The sequence below is a fragment of the Pocillopora verrucosa genome, chromosome 14 (assembly GCF_036669915.1).
Source record: "Pocillopora verrucosa isolate sample1 chromosome 14, ASM3666991v2, whole genome shotgun sequence".
Lineage (NCBI taxonomy): Eukaryota > Metazoa > Cnidaria > Anthozoa > Scleractinia > Pocilloporidae > Pocillopora > Pocillopora verrucosa.
Window position 1 is genome coordinate 6041227 of NC_089325.1, and position 13962 is coordinate 6055188.

The following is a 13962-nucleotide window of genomic DNA, read 5'->3' on the forward strand; positions in this document are numbered from 1 at the left end:
ATTCATTGCCTTACATAGGTGGCGCTGATGCTACTGCACCATATGAAGGTTTGGGAGTGTAAATTCTCCCTGCTCCTCCCTGTGGTCCTTCTGTATAAGGGGGAGGTTGCTCACTCGCTGTGCTTGGTCCAAGGTTGTAGGGTGGAGGTCTGTTTGTCTGATGCTGCTCATACTGTGGAGGGGGATAGTATGGGTGGCCTTGTTGGTAAGGTTGTGCCTGTGTGGGGTAAGGTTGGGTGCTCGCTGGTGCAGATCTTATCGTAGTTGTCGTTGTTACTCTCTGCCCAACAATAATTCTGCCGCGATGAACTGTTCTTCGACGGCGACAAGCGCAGAAAATGCACATAGTAATGATGAAGATCACAGCTAGTAATCCAGATATTAAACCAATTATAAGGTTCCAATTAAAGCAATCATATTGACAAACTCCATTACAACAGATCAAGATATTTGGCAGACCACAATCGAGGTCGGAACTACAATCCAATCCAGAGCAGTCGATTTCCGCTGTGCATACATTGCTGCAACAACTTTCCGTGATGCCACAGTCGTTCTGAGAAGTGCAACTCAATCCAACACAAGAAGAGCCGAATTGACACTCATGGTTGCAGCAAACTTGGTTGAAAGAGCATCCAGATGCCCCAGATGAGCACCAAGCAGGAGTCACTTTAACAAAGTAATGGCTAACAAGGACAAAAACCACGAAAGAAGATCTGATCATCTCTCGAAAATACCGTATTTTCCCGTTAACACGATCTCTTCTTGCTTCCTTTTCACTTTGTGGAGTGTCAACACCAGATGTCCCACAATTCCTAGGGGATTCTTGTAAGACTTTGACGTCACTCCAAGCGGATTTTGGACTTTGACGTCATCGCATATAATTTTGCAGTGCCATCATACGACTCTGTGCATCACTTTCGTGAATCCCCCTTCCCCGTACCACGCGAGAAAAATTGGTTGAAAAAGAAAGCACACCTCATTTCAGTTAAGGCGGAAGCTATTTTGGAAATTTGTTTTTCGCATTCGCGATAAATAGCACTGCCACAAAAGTTGTCGTCCGTTCACTCTTTTCTAGATGTGTTCATCTGGTTGTAATCAGCGCTGTGCTCTCAGTTTGCGACTCGGGCCTCACTTCTGACCAACAAGCGTTGCAAGATCAAGGTAAACTGATTGATCTTTGAGAGTTGTGTTATACTGCACGTGTCTCATCTGCGTCGCTTCGTAGGCAGCTTACGCACATTAAGCAATGTTATCCTCTCAGTTCACCTTACAAACAGAATAGTTTGTGGTCATGTTTATTTATAGAATAATACCTTAAAAAACACAAAGTGCTCTATCTCTAGCCATGTTTTTGTCTGTGAATATGTCAGTACCCTGATGAATGAAATCTAAAACATTGTTTCTGAGCAAAAACAAGAAAAATTTTCATAGATTCTGGAAAACTGATTCATACAACTGAGAAACGTATGCCAGAGATTCACCTGGGTTTATTCAACTATTTATCGTTAATTATTTCCCGGTCACTGACGACCATCACTGCGTTTCCTTCGGCGTTTGCGCCATCCCTTCCCAGTAATGCATGTCACTTCAGTGGCCGGCCTGACTAAGAAATGGACGACCTCCGCGGCCGTGGACTTGAAGCACTAAAAATGGAATACTAGCATGATCTACACTAGACCCCACAGTTTAGAGAGAAGGATTTTTGTATGAAAGCTGGTACTAACTCAAAATATATTAAAGTTCACACGGCAACCAGGTGGACAATCAGACATAGTTTGATGCTACTCTGGTTTGCAGATTTAATGCATGTAATCGAAGAAGTTACAATTCATAGACCCAACGTTTCGACACTCCTGTCTAGTGCCTTCATCAGGGGTGATCTAAACGCTGCAACAAGAGGTCCTTTTGGGGGTTCTAGAACCTTGAATACCATTTCATCTATTCCTACACCAGAAAAAACTATTCATGTCACTACACGGGTGGTAGTGATTGCACAGAACCATAAGAAGGTTTAGGAGTGTAAACTCCCCCTGAAGTCCCCTGTGGTCCTCCACTATAAGGGGGAGGTTGTTCACTCAGCAAGTGACTTGCTATGCTTGGTTCAGGGTTGTAGGGCTGAGGCCTGTTTGTCTGATGCTGCTCATACTGTGGAGGGGGGTAGTTTGGGTAGCCTTGTTGGTAGGTGGGTGGATTCTGTTCGGGGTAGGTTGAGCTACTCTGCATTGCAGATCTTACTGTAGTAGTCGTTGTCACTCTTTGGCCGACGATTATCCTGCCACGATCAAGTGCTCTTCGACGACGAAAAGCAAAGGAAATACACATAAGGAACATGAAAAGCACGACAAGTGATCCAAATATTGAACCAAAGAAAACCGCGGCGTCATTGCAGTCGTTATATTGACAAGTGCCATCACAACAGTTAAGATTAAACTGACCACAATCGCTGTCGGCATTACAAGGGGACCCATTGCAGTCACTGCCATATTTGCAATCACTGTCGCAACACACTTCCTCGCTCGTACAGTCTGACTGAGAAGCGCAATTCCTTCCGACGCAAGAAGAGCCGTAAATACACTGATGGCTGCAGCAAACGTAGTTGGATTGACAGTCGCCCTGATATAAGCACCCAGAATGACTCACAGCAACAAATATATGTAATACATAGACAAAAAAAGCGAAGGATGATTTAACCATGTCTCAAAAATTCCTTATTTCTGTTTTTAAAAGATCTCAGTGTAGTTGTGTGCTTTCGACATCACTGGGATGTACCGCTTACTTCAACTTTTCCGGGTGGCATTCGTCGAGAGTGAACACACAAGTTTATAGTACAGCGGTCAAATTAAAAATACGTCATGTAAGCTCCAGCACTTGTTCTCCACGAAAAGTTCAAACCTGATATGTGCAAGATCGTACTGATTAAAGGAGCCTTGAGGTCCTGCAGCAGTTTCTTGATTTTGTTTAAGTATTTTGTGGTTCTCAAAAATAACTACCGAGATATATTTCTTTTGAGTAATTTTCGCGGAATTTTTGCCAGTAAGCTAAATGTGAATACAAATCTTTTTAATAACGGCATATAAAATAGCATTATATCATTACTGTTTTCTTCCACTATCAATCATTAGGAGAGGAAGAAGTATTATTAAATGCATGATCGCGTAGTTCGTAGCGATTCCCTAAATCCTAGATTCATTAAAACAAGCCAGCAATCTATACTTGTCTGTTTTTGTATACTCATATGTGGCTCACAGATAAAGATATACGAAAACTAATAAAAATGTCTTCAGTATGTTTGAACTATTTACAAGGTTATCAATGTGCCAATAAGCCTAACAATAACGTTTGAATTTTAGAAGGTAACGTCGTCTCTTAAAAAGTAAATTTTGAGGGAGATTCTCCTTGCAGCGTTAACTCCGTAGAGAGAAGTTCAATGTTTTTTTACTTGCATAATACGAAAAACTTGTTAACACTAAAACGTCAAATGATTCGTGAAATAACGAACGGGAATTTCAGGGATTGTACACACCCTACGTTTATGGGGAATTCTGAAGTAAATGGATGTAAATGACGTTCCCGATTTTGTGTCGACAGGAAATGCTTTAATGTATGCGAATGATACTACTTTTTATTGTATAGGCCCTAATGTTGAACGTGTTGTCTCCAATTTAAATTCTGTAATGGATCAGATCTCATGGAGTACGGGAAAATAAGCTTATCATTCACCCTGCTAAAAAAGAAGCTATGATTTTGAGGAGACCTCCTTTTATTGGCCCTATCCAACCCATACGTTTTGACAGTCTGGTTTTGGTATACTAGATTACGCAGCGTTCTCCTTTTCAGGCAGTAACCGGTAACATTTACCGCCTGTAGTGCCTCTTATTACCGTTTAAAATTGCTTGGAATTCTTGAAAATTCCACGGGTAAAAGGATTGCTGTACCGGTTTGAAAATTTATTTTACCTGTCATGCTTAAAATAAGGGAGAACACTGATTACGTACCTAGAGTGTTTTCCAAGGGCTCTCTTTTATATGAAATATTTTTAAATATTTCAACACCTTTCCGCCCGCTCCATTGCGTAAGTTTTTACAAAAGGTCAAAAGATCAGGTCTCTACAAGGCCCACACCGAATTGATAAAGGCAAAAAATCAGCTAAAGATAAAAGAAACTGCCCACCATTTTTCGAAACCCTCTTGTGATTTAACCACTTTGAGTGTAAGGCCTTCTTCACAAGGCATGTGGAACTAATAAGAACTTCTTGCACATATTCTCGAACTCCTTTCTTTTCCCATCGAAATAACCCAAGAAGCACTGGTTTTCAACTGAACAATTTTCAAGGTTTTCCTCAAGGAAGTCAATTTAAAGACGATTGAATAGTCGCCGCCATCATTGCGCATTCTAGTGTCTTAATCAAAGCTTGTCTTCAGTTTTTAAATGTCATCCTTTCGCGGGCTTTCGCAATTTTCCCACATTTCATAATTTTCCTGCTGACCAAAACTACCGTGTACTCATACCCTCGACGAACGCCATCGATATAGCGTCACCCAACTTTTCCGGTCACGAGAATAATCGGGAGCTCACGCAACTGCTTTGTTAAGCATGAAAAGTTGCGTTAAATTGGTCAATCAAGCTGTGTATGCGCTCCAGCTATCTAGGTCATTTACCTTTTGTTGCTGGGGTTTTCACATGCTTGAAAATCAGTTCTGCCTATACTAGTAGTTTCTGGGTGCTCTTTTTTTTTTCTTGATGTTCTTATTTACTTTTACTAAACTGGATTTGGACCACAAATGTCATATCACATTGCGTGAGAATTGAAAGCTGTGTTTCGTAATTGCACGCGCCCAGGTAACTCCGGAACCGAAAACATCTATAACATTTCTATCTACGTCATGTCTCTCGGAGGATTTTGATTGTATCGCGATAAAATTTATCTAATCCACACACGTAAGGCTCTGTAATATTCTTAGGATCCCCGTCACTGGGCAGTCAGTTCTCTTTAATCCCACCAAAAGGCTGTTCGCGATGACTGATTCCCCCTCATTTCCCCATGAAATTTATTAAAATCCTTCCAAAAATCCCCACAAGGATCCGATTACTGGCAACTCACACGTTACAGCCTGAAATACCATTTCGCTTACTTGTGATGAAAACAACTGTCTCGCTTTGCGTAGAAAAACATTATTTCTAATTTTGTGGAACCGGGGCATTTGAAACATATATTTAATTAAAACTCAAAATTCATCTGTTTTAAAAGTGTCACTGTTGGAGTTTTACTTGTTGTGTTGTGCTTATATTTCGTGGATAATTTGTTAGTCCCTAATCAAGAAGAAATGCTTTAGATTTGGTTTGAATTTACGCTTTTTTTCGCACAGGTGAGCTAATTAATTAATAAACCCCGAGAGAAGCAAGACTGGATATGGGGGAGAATTAGAAAGGCCAGAACTACAGAAGGGAGGGGAGGGTCAAGGAGAAGCGAATTACATGTGTTATCAGAATTTAGGGGACTGTCTCCTGTCTCTGTTTTTTTGCTTGGTAATGAAGGGGGGAAGGGGGAAGGGGGGGGAGAGAGAATCGGAGAATTTTGAGGGGGCATTCTGATTTTATCTCGTTAAAACTTACCCGACCCCTCTTTAGGCTCTGAAGTATTCTATTGATCCCTCATTGGCAGTAAATTCTCTATTATCCCCATTTTATACTTCGTCAGCGAGAACTGACCGTTCCCCCTGAAAAAGATTGGTTTTTAGGGGGAACGGTCAGTTCTCGCTGACGAAGTATGAAAGGGGGATAATAGAGAATTTACTGCCAATGAGGGATCAATAGAATACTTCAGAGCCTAAAGAGGGGTCAAGTAAGTTTTAACGAGATAAAATCAGAATTATCCGCCCCCCCGTCCACTACCAGCTGATTGATGAGTAACGATCAGTCCCTTAGACAGCCCAGAGCTAACATTTTGTATTCAAATGATGTCATTTTTTTGATCTCGAGTAATAAAAATGCCAGAGGTTTGAAGCTGCTCTGACACAACAATTTCTAGGGATTAATAACTGATATAGATCACAGGCTTTCAAATACAAATACATTTTTTGTGTCTGTAGCTAATATCAATGCCTATACAATATAAAAACCTTTTACTAAGGACACCAGAGCATAAACGGAATCATTAGAGATGCACTGGGTACTATTGAAGTGTGCTCCTCCATTTAGAGAGGGGCTGGGTAGCCTGTATTTCTACGTTATATTTATCGTTTACAAATCAGATATAAAGAACAAGATATCAAGTTTGAGTATATTATAAATGGGTTCCATCATACAGCACGTTTTTATACTTTCACGATAAATCCTAATCCTCTGGAACTTCCTCCCTGGTTTGGTTTGCGTCGCCTTCACCCCCGGATCTCTTCTCTGCTGTCTGGTTGTAAGGGGGAGGTTACACATATGCTACTATTTAATAAGCACATAGATTATACGTTGCTGGCTTGAAGTACTATCTTCAAACACTGTGACGTGGTTTACTCGCGCTCCGGACCCTCCCCCCCAAATCTTTCCTCCCCTACCTCACTGTAGGGGGGAGGGGAAGGTAGTTCATTCAATTCAGTTACAAGGTGATGCATATGTGTAGGTGATAGCTGACTTCTCTCCAAAGGTAAATCTTCTTCCAACACGGTAAAATGATTCAAATAGCTTCCTGAAAATCCAGTTCTAGAGCCCTCCTCTACTACCTCACTGTAAGGGGGAGGGGGAGGTAGTTCATTTGCTTCGGCTGTAAGGCGATGCATATATGTAGGTGTGAGCCGACTTATCTCCCTAGCTAAATCTTCTTCCAACAGAGCATCATGGTTCAAATAGCTTCCTGAACATCCAGTTGTAGAGCTTTCCTCTAACACCTCCCTGTGAGGGGGAGGGGAAGGTGGTTCATTTGATGCGGCTATAAGTTGCATACATATAGATGCAAAAGACAAATCTTCTTCCAACAGAGCATCATGGTTCAAATAGCTTCCTGAACATCTAAGTCTGGAGCCTTCCTCTACCTCATTACTGGAAGTCGGAGAAGGAACGTGAGGTGGTGAGTAGCCGAATATTTGTTGGTTACAGTACCCTTGCTCGTCGCTGCTCGTCTGTACATCTGTTTCTCTCTCCAAGTCAATTATCTCTATGTCTCGAGGTATGTTTGCCCTACTTCCTTCCGGCTGTGACGTCTGTACATCTGTTTCTCTTTCCAAGTCAATTATCTCTATGTCTCGAGGTATGTTTGCCCTACTTCCTTCCGGCTGTGATGAACCACTCTTACAGTTGCATACGTGACAAAGCAGCGTCTGAACGCAATTAAAAAATATGGCCGCGAATAACATTATTCCAAAAACCGCTAAGGTTGTTAAGAAACTGCATAAGGCATCAGACCATCCGCACATACCATAACAACACTCTTGATATCCACATGCTTTGCAATCGTCGTAAAGACGAAAATTTGAGCAATTATCTTCTCGATGGCATGTCCAATTACGACAATGTTCAGATGAGCCGCAGTCTAAATGAGACCTACAGTGGTAACCGAGACAGCTAGTATCATTCACACAGTTCACACTGCAGCTGAAACTTTCAGTTAGGTTTTCAATACTGCTCCAGGTCAAATAATCGTTGGAACAGGTGAGGCAGCAAACCTGATCATCACCGCAACCAGTTTGGCAATCTCGACCCCGGACATTGTCGCACTCGATTAGAATGGGGAACGTTGCAAAAAGCGCCAATAACGGCAATGCATTTGATTCGAACGATACGAGCAGAGTATCAAGAAGTGCTGTGTTGATCGTCGCCATTACGTACCTTGTTTGTCCTGGGATGATCAGCCTCCGGAATTTACCGCTAAATATTAAAAGGTAGCTGACGGCTAAAAAGTCACTTTCTCGGAATACTGTCTAAATGCCTTAGGTAACACATTGAAACAGATAAAAGGTACTTCGAACACCTCCTTGTACCTATTTCTGCTCGGAAAACTGTCCTAGTCGCAACTTCCCGATTCATCCGCCATAAACGCTTCGAAGTTTGATCATATGACCTGTACGTCACACGTCTGTACACTTCACAAAATAAAATATGGCGGACAGTATTTCGAGTGAGAGCAGTTCAATTTCGGGGTCTGATTATTCAGATTTTGATGACGGTGTAAGGTGAAAGTAATGATAGGGCTTATGAGCCTGTTGGTCTAATCAGACCCTGGCGATTTGAACCGCCAGGACGAAACGAATATAGAGCGCGAGAGTCAGAAGGAGATCAAGAGCCCATGCGTAGCGGCCGCCTCAATCAGGAAAGCGACAAATGGTGACTGAGTGCATTACGCTTGTAAACAAAGTATCTGAAAATCAGTCACTTATTGAAGATAGGAGAGATCAAGGAAATAAAACCAAATGTGCAGACTCTAGAATTCCAAAGGAGCGAAGTGATTTTGTGCTACACGCACGCACCTTCCGAAGCCTGTCAAAATATAAACATACACGCTAGTGGAGGTGCATTGAACCATAGTCTACTAACTATGATTGAACGGATTCATTTTTGAGGTAGTTTCCCACATTATACACGTTTCAACGCGTTTGTATCGGTTTTAAGTGTCCTTGTATTGAATTTGGCTGACGATTAAGGATTTCTCGGCTTTTACTGTAAAACATAAATTAACAAAAAATAGCATTCGTACTTTAACTTTTAACTTCGTTTTCCCTTTACCCCAAGGTGCCAGTGTGGAAACTGTCAATCAGTGTGGAGGGAGGAAGCCGGTAAACATCTGCTCTCAAGAATGAAAAATAAAAATTTGAAGGCTATCACAGAGGAACAGCTGCAGGCAGAACCCATATGCATTGTGCAGCATCCAAGAGTAGAAGACGCTTGATTTGAAGAAACTCTTTAATACTAGCTTGGAGCTAAAATTCAGCTATTTTTGCACAGAATCCTTTGTAGTTTTCAGCTGAGAAATGGTCGCTGCCAATGTGACCCGAACCTGGTGTCCACTATCACCGTACACTTTCATCAGCTGGAAACTGGCGAGAGCTTACTCCGTCTGCATTGTTATGTTATAAAACATCACTACACAGCGCTTCCCTGGTTTTCGTCTTCTTCGCTCGAAATCCTGTTGTTTAAAGTTCAGGTCGTAATTTGAGAAACATTACGCGCTTGTTATTTCCGTCGCACGATTGTGTCGCAGACTCGGTTCGTTTTTTTAACTAAGACACTGCGATTTATACTGTGGGTGCTGGGCAGTCTCATGACATGTGCTTTAATGATTTCCTCTCTCAGGCTATAGGCTTTTTTTTGTTTACGATAAACGAGCGTGAGTAATTTACTGTTCACCCAGCCGACAGTTGTATACTTTTGAAACGAGTAACCTTGGGGACATGATTGATTTCATCATGTTTTCCGGTCGCAAATGAGAAACATTACAAGGCGCTTCTATTGGAAGTCAAACTTAGCCACTCGAATGTGCTATATATGCTGTTCAATGTTAGTTGTAATCATTCCTGAAGAAGTCTCAGCTAGAGACGAAAAGCGTCGGAATAAATAGACAAAAAGTTACAACAGCAAGAAGTCTTCTTTTGTACTTCTCACTTGTCTCAGTAAAAAAAGATCAAGAAAGGATAAATCTTGAACATTTCTGGAACGGGGAAGACGAGTTTCGTTCACGAAACCAGATAAAGACCACCTATAATTTGCGACAACACTTTGCGTTTATGTGACGCTCACTCCAAAACCGATGGGTTTAAGGTCAGAGAGATATACACCGGACAAAATCTTAAGTTAAATGCTTTTGGGCCTGGACCAAAAAATATTTCTATAAGTAACAGACTCGATAATGGTCGAGAGGAAAAACAAAATTTCTTCTTTTTGTACCGCTGTTTGGCATGGCATGCAATTAGTTACCTGTGGCTGAATACAAATACGCGATCCGTCGCGTTTCGGATAATTCAGCCTTTTCAGTCTCTAAATGGTGGCTTGAACCAAAATGAAACAAATCTTTTTTTATCACCGCCCGGCCGGTAGCTGGACAGCGAGGGCGAAGTTGTTACTTTCAGGTCGTAATATAACCCTTTTCACTGCCTTTTACACATGTGACGTACACATCACGTAGCCTGGATCGGAACGTTTTAAAAAAAAATTTGTAGAAAATTTGGTTTTGCACAATATCGCCTATTTGCTCATCAAAGATTCTGTAACGTAGGAGGAATGTATTGGGACAATAAAGGGGGAAAAATTTGCCGTCAATTACCCTTTAATAAAGACAGCTATGACTTCATAGTTGTATCCGATTTACTCGAGTACAACTTTGTTGCATGCGACGAGCTTGAGACAGGCTTGCAACGCTAATTGTTTTGCGCAAATCAAACTTACAACTCGTTTGCGACTGACACATACGTCTGCAAAAATGTCGTAGCATATTAAAAAATGTCTTAAAACGCTGCGACAGTCGGAGCTGAAATTGATTCAAATGACTATTTCGTAACAAATTTCCACTGAGTTAGGAGAGAAAGGTAAAGTTTTCTTACATCAAAATGGCGGGCGAAGTTGCTTTTGTTGGCCATGATTAGTCACTGAATAGAAAAGCAAAAGAGGAGAGAGATAAATCAATTTCACTTTGTAGTGAAGAAGAAGTCCTGCTTAACGGGCCGTGCAAGGAGTATTTTTAGAGGAGTGGAATTGTATGCAATTTTGACCAGTTTGGCAATCTCGACCCCGGACATAGTCACACTCCTGAGGTCAGAATGGGAAACGGTGCGAAATGCGACAATAACGGCAACACGTACGATTTGAACGATATATCGTTGCGAGCAGAAGATCTTGAAACGCTGTATTCATCGTCGCCTTCACGTATTTTAATTGCACTGGGGGCACGGGACCATCAATTCAGAATATAATAATTCGATAATTATTAATAAGGACAGCTATGAATTCATCAATAAGCTATTGTTGATAGTTTTTAATCACTTCACAGCACATCAAATTTATTAAACTTATCTTAACCAGACCCATATAGCACGTTAACTGTTCCGCTGTTTCATAATCAACGAAAAATGAGGGCATCATCCCCCATATGTTCTCCCTAGTACTGATCTTGGAGATAGGGAATGAAGAGAACGAGCTCTTTTTTGTACTTTTAAAAGTGCTACTTTGTATAAATCTAATCCCAGTCAATAATTTTTAAGGCTGAATTGTGCAGAAATGTACCAGAAGGATTATGAGCTTAAATTAATTTAAAATTAGGTGACAAAGCAGTTTTATATTTACTATAACAGAAAAAAATAACTGTTCTCTGGTATGCAATAAGATCAAGAGGTTGAATCTTCAACTAAGAACTACTGGAATATGGTTGTACAACTTTCCTAATGAGTAACACCTGCTCTGATATCTGAAATTTGAAATCTGAAATTTCAAAGATTTTGGGGTCCTCAAGATGTTGTTCTTATCAGAACAAGCCTTAAATAGATGCTTGTTTTTTTAAATACCAATACCAGAGTTTCCTTAGAAAACAAAGGAATTGCTGACTTTTGAAAATCAGCCCATAACTACAGCCTCATTGACACCTCATATGCCCCTTATGATAAGAAGGCCGATATTGAGTCTTTGCAAGGGAAATAACTGGAAATTCACCAATCAAAAAAATTGATTAATTAGTCATAATTTTATCCTTGTATCAAGTTTTGTGAATATTTTACATTCTCATTTCCAGCTCTTCCACTTTGTCAAATGGTACATAAATTTGGCATATTTCTTGGCAGATGATACATCCAACCATCAGTTTCTTATTCTACTCAGCCTGATGGTTGGCAGGAGAGCTGAGTGCCAATGCTTACTTTTAAATCAAAATAAAATTTGGGGGGAAAAAGTTTACGAAGAAGAGTTAACAGTAGTTCCAATCATAGCTTTGGAGTGCCATAATCCTACTAGTTACAAAACAGAACTAAATGAAAAACAAAACTAATTAAAAACCAAAAACCAGGTTGTAGCTTTCCACTAATAAAATTAGCTTTAAATATAACTTGCTTTTTATTCAAACATGTCTGCTATAAACAACAAAGCCTTAGAGATCTCTTACAATCCCTTCCCAATGTGATTAATAAATATTACCTTAGAAATCCATGATATCCCTTATAGGTTCAGTGCAGTATGCTATTGCCTTTTGCCAAGTTTACAAATCAAAATTAGTCCTAATTATTTGCCACAGCAACATTTTTTTATCTTTTTTTTTTGTGCTAACCCAGGATTTGCACCAATCAGGTCTTAAACAACCTGGAATCTGGTTCCTACTTTAATTTTTTGCTTCACACTCAAGGTCAACATCTAAATAATTTTGAAATTCAAACAGTTCGATCAGGAAATTAGACAGAGCAAACTTGTTTTTCAGCTCTAAGCTGCACTTTACTTAGTTTAAGTGGCATTTTCATATATGATTGGTAGAAATTTCAAGAGACAAGCTTGAAGAAGGAATTCTACTATTTATCTGCCATTCATATTGATATCAAGAACCTCAGCCCTTATTTCTTCAAGTAACAACCATCAAGACATAAAATCCTATTGAATTACTTTAGCTGGAACCTTTGAAAATAAATTTGAAAGGTCAAAATTCTGATGCTTTACTAAGAAAAAAAATCAAAATTACCTAGGAAAAAATATGACAACCCTAACACTTTAAACCCTATCATCACTGTGCATAATCATCATGTTGTTTTCCATAAATTTTCTATGGTTACTGTTATGAAAGATTTGTCTAACAATTAAGAGCTTGTTACACTGACAATCATTTGTTTTGATTCTGCGAATTTAATGTTTGATTCAGAAATGTTACGGTGAAGAGAAATGAGAAGCTAGCCACTCTTAGAGGTTAGAGGTTTAAGGCAAAGAGTGAAGATAAAAAATGGGATCAAAGTTCCAAGTGCATGGCTTACTTGCATTTTTCTAACAATAAGAACAATATGTTCCTCTGTACATATTGGTCCTTTGATACACTGATAACTTAAATGAAATCAAACCTTCGCGTTTCTATAAAGAATTTGACACAGCACCATAGTTTGTATGAGGTGTATTCACCACCCCTGATGCCACCTCTGAGGTACGGTTGTAAGGAGGGGGTGCTTCACTTGTCTTTGCTGGGCCAACATTGTTTGGCGGATACTGAACGTATTGTGGCGGTGGACAGTAAGGATAGCTCTGTTGATAGGACGGTAGATATGGATAAGACAGGCTGCTGTCTCCCACAGTTGTTACCGATGGTAGTCTTCCTCCTTCTAAAACTCTTCCGTAGTACCTTCTTCGACGTCGACAAAAGCAGACAACAATCATGAAGAGGACCAAAATGATAAACAGACAAGCAAAAATTGAACCAAGCACGACCCAAATAGCGAAATTATCGCAGTCTACTTCATAGCTACATATTCCTCCGCAGCAGTACTCGTAAGATGTACAGTCGTAATTTGCCTTGCACGACAATCCAATGCAACCATAGCCATCTTTACAGGTTCCGCTACAACATACTTCACTCGAGGCACAATCTGATTCCACCGAACAGCCTTTACCAAGGCAGCTTGTTCCATTCACACAAATATTGTTGCAGCAAGTCTCACCAGAAGAACAGCCGTCATAGTTTGAACAACTAAGACCCACACAACTAGATCCCTGGATACAAGCGCTATTACAACATACAAAACCTTCTTTAAAGCATCCACCAGCACACCAGGCGGCAGTAACGGAGAACATCGACGAAAAGATAATCACTGCAAATATCAAGTCTTTCAAAGAAGGGATATACACTACAGATGCCGTGTTTGAGGCCATAATCCTTGCGGGTTTTCCTCAACATAAAATTTTCCCTTGCGCTCGTTTTGCACAGCTGTCAGAGTCACAAGACATATGACGTAATGCTGTCTTCTTCCCCGAACCAGTCTCTTTCGCTCTTAATCTGAAATTCTCATATGGGAGACTGGAAATGAAGAA

At 40.4% G+C, this 13962-nt stretch overlaps 1 protein-coding gene across 1 annotated transcript; it reads right to left on the reverse strand.

Annotated features, from left to right (window-relative positions):
* Window positions 1–1269: 1269 nt before the first annotated feature.
* On the reverse strand, window positions 1270–13882 carry LOC131778322 (uncharacterized). The gene is made up of 3 exons (XM_066161278.1): window positions 13015–13882; window positions 6554–7907; window positions 1270–2696 (listed from the first exon to the last, which is right to left on the reverse strand). The coding sequence occupies exons 1-3, from the start codon at window positions 13801–13803 to the stop codon at window positions 1972–1974; spliced, it is 2868 nt and encodes a 955-aa protein (XP_066017375.1). The 5' UTR covers window positions 13804–13882; the 3' UTR covers window positions 1270–1971.
* Between the last annotated feature and the right edge of the window lie 80 nt (window positions 13883–13962).